Source organism: Orycteropus afer, unplaced genomic scaffold, assembly GCF_000298275.1.
Source record: "Orycteropus afer afer isolate SDZICR_OR568_19922 unplaced genomic scaffold, OryAfe1.0 scaffold00991, whole genome shotgun sequence".
NCBI classification, from domain to species: Eukaryota; Metazoa; Chordata; class Mammalia; order Tubulidentata; family Orycteropodidae; genus Orycteropus; species Orycteropus afer.
The window spans coordinates 358,592-366,241 of record NW_006922578.1 but is presented as its reverse complement, the minus strand read 5'-3'; the positions used below and the strand labels follow the sequence as shown (position 1 = coordinate 366,241).

General features: G+C 39.8%; 1 protein-coding gene across 1 annotated transcript; it reads right to left on the bottom strand.

Moving 5' to 3' along the window:
* Window positions 1–1,586: 1,586 nt before the first annotated feature.
* On the bottom strand, window positions 1,587–2,605 carry LOC103212527 (olfactory receptor 7G2-like). The gene has a single exon (XM_007958493.2). It carries the CDS (start codon window positions 2,523–2,525, stop codon window positions 1,587–1,589), a length of 939 nt encoding a protein of 312 aa, XP_007956684.1. The 5' UTR covers window positions 2,526–2,605.
* Window positions 2,606–7,650: the final 5,045 nt, after the last annotated feature.

Sequence of the window (7,650 nt, the reverse complement as noted above, 5' to 3'; positions counted from 1 at the left end):
GTAATCATTCCACCCCCACACACTGGGAATAACATTAAGAAGGGGCCTATGATTCTTTTCTTGTTGGTGATGGGAGAACGTGGTAGTTAAGGTTGTGTGTCAACTTGGCTGGGCCTGGTTTTGATTGGCTGGGCAGCTGATCTTCATGATGATACTGGTAATTAACTCCATGGTGGAATCTGCTGTGAGTAGCTGAATAGCTGCTTTAAGGATGTGGTCTGCTTCCACTGTATAAGGAAGAAGTTTGAGAAAGGTCTCTGGACTTTTTGGCACAATTGGATCCTGCATTTAGCTGAATCTTTATGCTGCAGTGTGCCATATTGGCTGCTCATCTTGGGACTGTTTCTGGACCTGAACTCGTGGTCTGTCATGCTACTATAATCTTGGGATTGTACCATTTTACTTGTTGGCCTTGGGTTTGTCAACAACCGCAACAATCAGCAGCTGCCTTAGTTAAGAAAAGCCTCCAGCTCTAGTGGGCCATGAGCAAGATGCATAGATGAAGATCAAGGTTGAGGGTCCTTCACCAACCCCTAGAGCTGACACTTTGAACTTGGACATCTAGCTTCCTAAAGTGTAAGAGAACCAATCTCTGTTTGTTAATGCCACACATTTGTGGTATATCCATTATAGCAGCACCAGAGACCCAAAGCACAGAGAACGTTACTTTCTTTGGATGTCATAAAGAGTACCACACACTTGGTTGCTGAAAAAGAGAAATTTATTATCTCACAGTTCTGAAGGCTGAAACTCAGAAACCAAGACATCAGCAGGAGAGTACTCCCTTTGAAGGCTCTAGGGGTGAATCCAGTCATTGCCTCTTTCAGCTTCAGGAAGAGCTTTGCGGTTCCAGGTAGTTCTTGGCCTGTGACCATAGCACTCACAGCTTTCCCTCTCTGGTCACGTTGCTTCCTACTTTCCCTGTCTACAGTGCTGTCTATGTTATGAAAAGACATGTGATTGCAACTGGGCCTATTAGCATATTCTGAGCTTGATCATCTCTGTAGAGACTCTTTGTCCAGTAAAAATAGCAATGACCCTTTTTCATATCAGTAATATCCACAAGTTCCAAGAATCATGACAAGGAAATATCATTTTGGGGACTACCTCTAACACACTAAAGAAGGTATGTCTTCTGATGACTCTGTCAAAAACTCTATTAACAATAGTCCCTAAAGGACAGTAAGCTTTCTCTCTGGCATCTCATGTGGTATTACATTGACATCTGCTACAGCATCTGAAGACCATAAGGAAAAGCGGTCCTGGGATTAAGCCTCCACATGCAGGATAAATGAAATCCTCTTGTCCTGTTCCTGTACATCCCCACCTCTGAAGGCCTTCTAATGAGAGATATCTCTCCATATTTCTTGAGCATATTAGTGTCTGAGATTGTTTTAATTATTAACTTCAGAAGCTTCTTCACCCATCATGTTCAAATGTCTCACATCATCTAAATCCCCTGAGAAAATATAATTATCCCATTTTATAGATGATGAAACTGAGTGGGTTGGTGCTGATGTTGACACAAAGGAAGAGTTTACTGCAGACAGGTCTTAATAATTAGTGTATTGTCACAGGTACCAAAATCAATAAAAAGGAAATATTTTATGTGTGAGTTTTCTCAGGCTTACCTTTATGTCCCTGTTCCTCAGGCTGTAGATAAATGGATTCATCATTTGAGGGAAAACAATGTACATCACTGAGGCTATTGCTGTCTTTCTGGAAGAGTGTGTAAATACTGGAGTGATGTACACACCCAAACCTGTCCCATAGAATATGGAAACAACTGAGAGGTGAGACCCACAGGTGGAAAAAGCTTTATACTTGCCACCAGCTGATGGCATTCTCAAAACAGAGGAGACAATCCAAGTGTAAGAGAATATGATCCCAGAAAGAGGAATACCACCAAGTATGCCAACCATAAAATATAACAGGATGTTATTGATGAGGGTGCTAGAACAGGCGAGCTTGAGGACCTGAGCAAGTTCACAGAAGAAGTGAGGGATTTCCAGGTCTGTGCAGAAGGAAAGCTGCAAAACCATCAGACTGTGGAGCAGGGCGTCCACTACATTAATAAAGAAGGAAAGTAGAATCAGCAGGACACAGAAGCAGGGGTTCATGATGACCGTGTACCTCAGTGGGTGACAAATGGCCACATAGCGGTCATAGGCCATTGCTGCAAGAAGGAAATTTTCCGAACCAACAAAAAAGAGGACAAAGAAAATCTGGCTGAGGCAGCCTGTGTAAGTGATGCTCTGATTCTGTGTGTGGATGTTCACCAGCATCTTTGGGATGGTGGTTGTGCTTAGGCAGATGTCGGTAAAGGACAGATTGGAGAGAAAGAAGTACATGGGGGTGTGCAGGTGGGAGTCAGAGCTGACAGCCAGGACGATGAGCAGGTTTCCAAGGACAGTGACCAGGTACATGGTCAGGAACAGGCTAAAGATGAGGTTGTGTAGTTCTGGATCCTCTGTCAGTCCCAGAAGAAGGAATTTTGAAACACTTGTTTGGTTTCTGTGGTCCATATTGATGACTCTGTTGGAGAAATGGGGCGACAAGGCAATGAAATGTGTGATCTTGGAACAGCAGCAACAGCAGCATCACCAGAAGCAGATGTCATCTTGGGGAAGCAAGAAGAGGAATGTAGCGAATTCAAAAGCGGTGCCTATGTATGCATACATTTGATTACTTAAGAAAGGAGAAAAAGTACCTGAAGCTGATATTACAGATCATGAACATTTATTTATTGTGGAAAAGGATGGGAATGATAATTTTTAATCAATTGATCTGTGCTCTTATGATCATTTTAACTATTTAGTATTTTAATAAATAGAAGTCGACTCAGAGACATCCTTATAAGTCAGTATGGGTCTCCATTTCCTTCCCCAGAGATCAGACCAGGCAATAGAGATAATGCAAAGATGTACTATGAAAAAGGAAGACAAGGTGAAGCAGACAAACCTTCCTCTACCACCATCATAAATAAATGCAAGTAAATATCAGAGAATTTTGTGGCCATCTTCATGTTTCATAAAGGTTAAGTTATTGCTCATCAGGAAAATTATTACTGGGGTTGTACAAGTACAAACATAAGAATATATTGGAATGAGAACTCCTTGCTATAGGTGCAAAGATATAAGGAGACCTCACAAGGAAATGCCATTTAAGCAAGATTCACATGTGAGACTTGGTTCCAAACATTTCCTGCATGTAGTCTGTATGCTCTTCCCCTTGGATGGACCTCTTGTAACAAATGTGCCCTGCTTTCCAAACATTAGCTAGGGATCTTTAGGTTACCTGGCTGCCATCTGTGAGGAATGATGCTTGACATCTACTCTGAAGGTAGAAGATGGAACATCTATCCTCAGGAAGGACGGAGGGTAGAAGTGAAGCACTACGCTTCCAGGCAAAACTGGTAACCTCTGGAAAGAGGTTTATGTATTCTACCTCCTTACAGGGCAAGGACTCTTAAGTGAGATGCCACAGGAATACTATTTGCAGTTTCTGTATCCCTGGAGGTTCAATATCCAAACCTCCTCATTACGCCAACGCATTTATTGCTGTTCTGATCTCAGGGGGGTAAAAATCCTAAAAGACCAGGACAGAAAGTGTAATTCAGGACTCTTGATTACTTAGCCCTGCAAGAGCAGCTGCGTGCCATTCAGATCTTTCCACATGGTTCTTCTCACCTTCGTGACACAGATATCTCTAATCAGTGATACCCTCCATAAACCTGAAGCCAGTATTATAAGTGTAGTTTATATGTATAAATATAAAAATATTTTATAAATATAAATAATATAGTGTAAAAATGAAAACTCAACAATTTCCTGAGAAAAATAATTGCGGTTTGGGTGCTATATAGAGAGCAGAATTTGTTTTACATTCACCAGTTCTTGTCCATTTGGTTTCACTCCCCGATTACAATCCCCAACTCTGACCTACTCTCTTTCCCTGTGACTCCCCCTTCTCTGTGCCCTTCTTAGTTATGCACTCCCGTCTGTCCAGATTTTCCTCCGTATGAATGTTGCCCCTCTAATGCCAGGGGGGATGTATCTCCATAGAGTAAGTGGGCACATCACCCTGGGTTGGGTGTTCTGCATGTAAATCTTATTACTGTTGGTCAGAAACAGGCTAAAGAGTAGGGACTGAAATTCTGGATTGTCTCTAAGTCCCAGGAGAAGGAACTTTGAAATATTTATTTGATTTCTATGATCTATATTGTTGATGAATCTAATGGAAAAATGGGATGACAAGACGATCAAATATGTTGTCCCTAGAACAACATTATCATCATCCAAAGCAGACATTATCCCAGGGAAGCAAGAAGAGCAATATAGGGGCATTCAAAAGGGGTACATATGTATGCATATTATTTTGTTGTTTTAAAAAAGAGAGAAATTACCTGAAGCTCATATTGCAGATCACCAACATTTATTTATTCTGGGATGGAGTGGAGATGATAAGTTTTAAATTACTTTATCTGTGCTGTTATGATCATTTAAAATATTTAGTAATTTTTTAAATAGAAATAGAAAGACTCATAAGGCAGCCTGATGAATCAATCTGGGTCTCCACCTCCTTTTTGGAAATTAGAACCAGGCCTTAGACATAATACAAAGATGTACTGAGAACCAGACAAATAAGATGAAGCTGACAAATCATCCCCTACCAGCACCATGAAAAGAGTGTAAATAAATGTCAGAGAGTTTTATAACCATCATCATGTTTGACAAGAGTTAGATTATTGCCTAACAGGACAATTATTGTTACAATTATAGACACAGCAAGCAATTGCAGAATGAGAACTCTTTGACATTGGTGCAAAGATAGATGTAAATTTTGCAAGGAAATCACATACAAGCAAGACTCCCATGGGAGACTTTGTTCCAATCATTTCCTTCATGTACTCTCTTCATATGCATCATTGTCTTGGATGTATGCATTGTAGCAAATGGACCCTCCTTTCCAAGCATTAACTAGGGAACTTTAGGTTACCTGGAAGGCATCCTTGAGGGATGAGGACTGATAGCTTCTTTGGATATAGAAGACAGATAGTATGTTCCCAGGATGGACTGGGTCTGAATGAAAACTATGCTCCAGGTCAAAAAACTGTCATTTCTGGAAAGACGGCTTTATAGAGGAAGGACTCTTAAGAGATGTCCCAAGCAGGTTATTTGCTTTCTCTGTATTCCTGTAGGCTCAGTACCCAAAGTTCCTCATTATCCCAACACATGTATTGTTGTCCCAATACCAGGAGAGTAAAAATCTTAAAAGTTTAAGACTTTGGAAAGTGGAATTCAGGATTGTTAATTGTCTGCCCCTGCAAGACCAGCTGCATGTCATTCATCTGTCTTCACCTGTTTCTCTTCACCTTCATGACAAAGACATCTCCATCTAATCAATGGTATCAGGAAAACTGAATTCAATATTAAGGTGTAGAGTTTATATGTATGAATATTAAAATATGCTTATAAGTATAGGTAAAGTATTGTAAAAGTGAAAATTCAGCAATTTCTTGAGAACAATCTTATATAAACATCTTTTTTTGGGGGGGAGACATTCTTTTCATTCTCTTATTGGACCATTTTTATCACCTGTTTAACCATAAACAATAATTTTGTCTACATGCATCCGTTCTGAGAACAAAACATTTTTCACCATAGTTTTAAATCATCATGACTACACACTTCCTCATTCAAGAGGGGTATACATATTCTTAAAGCAGAAGCATGGATTTAGGACAAAAAGGAGTTTATTCAGACCTTTGTTAGTCATTTATTCATACCAGTCATCTCATTTTTAATGTGCCCTTACAGAAAACCAACAAGATCTGGCAGACATATATACATTACTCCATTTAACAATTTAATTAAGGAAGACTCCCTAGCAAACTGAAGATGACATGAAGAGGACATGAAGCACTTACTGATGAAGATCAAAGACTACAGCCTTCAATATGGATTACATCTCAACATAAAGAAAAGAAAAATTCTCACAGCCAGAACAATAAGCAACATCATGATAAATGGAGAAAGACTGAAGTTGGTAAGAATTTCGATTCACTTAGATTCACAATCAACATCCATGGAAGGAGCAGTCAAATAATTAAATCGTCTATCGCAACAGGCAAATCTGCTGCAAAAGATCACTTTAATGTGTTGAACAGCAAACATGCCACTTTGAAGACTAAGGTGTGCTTGACCCAAACTATGGTATTTACAATCACCTCATATGCATGTGAAAGCTGAATAACAAATAAGGAAAATCAAAGAAGAATTGATGCCTTTAATTATTGTGTTGATCCCCTCTTTTCATAGTTCTTCCCCTTTCCTGCCACCATTTTGTTGTTGTTCCTTTTCATTTTTTTTCCTTCCTCTTTCCCTTCCTGTTTTTTTTAAATGAGCCTGCATATGTTGTTAATACTAATCTGTTAGAGAAATAATAATTAAAAAGAACAAATACTAAGAAAGTCAAAGAATTATATATGGCAACATCAAGAGGAATAACATATGTGATCAGAATTCCAGGACCTGAAGAGACCAAAAAAAAAAAAAAAAAAAAATTGTCATAGATTTATTGGAAGAAAACTTCCCTAATACCATGAAAGATGAGAAGATATGCATTCAAAAACTTAATGAACACCAAATAGGATAGACTTAAAAAGAAAACACTCAAATATATCATAATCAACCTTTTCAAACACGAAGACAACAAAAGGAATGCTGAAAGAGGGGGAAAAAAAGTGGCACCATACCAGTGCAAGTGCAAGCCACCAAACACAGCTGTAGTGGAAGTGTTGTTCTTGCTCTGTGGGAGTATGCACCGTCAAGTCTGGAGGCCTGAAGACAGGCTTTGCTGATCTTGGTGGCAGTGGGAGGTGGATGACTAACTCCATAAGATTAAAAAAACAAAAACAAAACAGGAAGAGGAATTTAAAAAAAGAAAAAGAAAAAGAGAGGGGAAGAATGCAGAGTAAAGAAAAAGAAAAAAATGGCACAGTGGTGGTACAAGTGCTACCTACTCAATATGGCTATAGCAGGATAGCAATGCTTGCTCTGTGGTAGCACACACCACTGACTGCAGAAGTTCAGGGCCTGGCACTGCTGACAGAGGAGGTGGCAGGGGGCCACCCACTCCACAGGATAAAAAAGAGAGGAGTAAGAAGAGAAAAAAAAAAGAAATGAAAATAGCAGGGAGGAAGTGGGGAGGACTAAGAGGAAAGGAAAAAAAAGAGAAAAACCAGCTGCACTGCAGGGACAGTGGAGGATTTTGATAGACTGCTGGGTAGGTGGGGTGGGGTTTTATGTCTCTGGTATCTAGGATGTTGTGTGAGGTGGAGGGGAATCACAGCTCTATGCTTCTGATTACTGATGAGGGGGCTGATATTGTTCTAGGCAAGCACAGCTGGTTATCTTGTTCCTGCCCCAATCAGAACACTACTTGCAATAATTCAAAATGGCTGTGCTGTGTTGGGGCCATTGGCAATTGACCAATCTGTATGCCTCCTTGTTCACATTTTTCCTTTAGTCTCTTCCTTCAAGTGGTATCTAATCTACCACTTTATTTATTTTTTTCTCTTTCCAATGCATTTTATTAATCAAAGAAAATAATAAGGCCTTCTGAGATGCAAACACCCCCCCCCCACAC

Coding starts and splice junctions, on each gene's coding strand:
- LOC103212527 (XM_007958493.2), bottom strand. CDS start 2,525: ATGGACCACAGAAACCAAACAAGTGTTTCAAAATTCCTTCTTCTGGGA.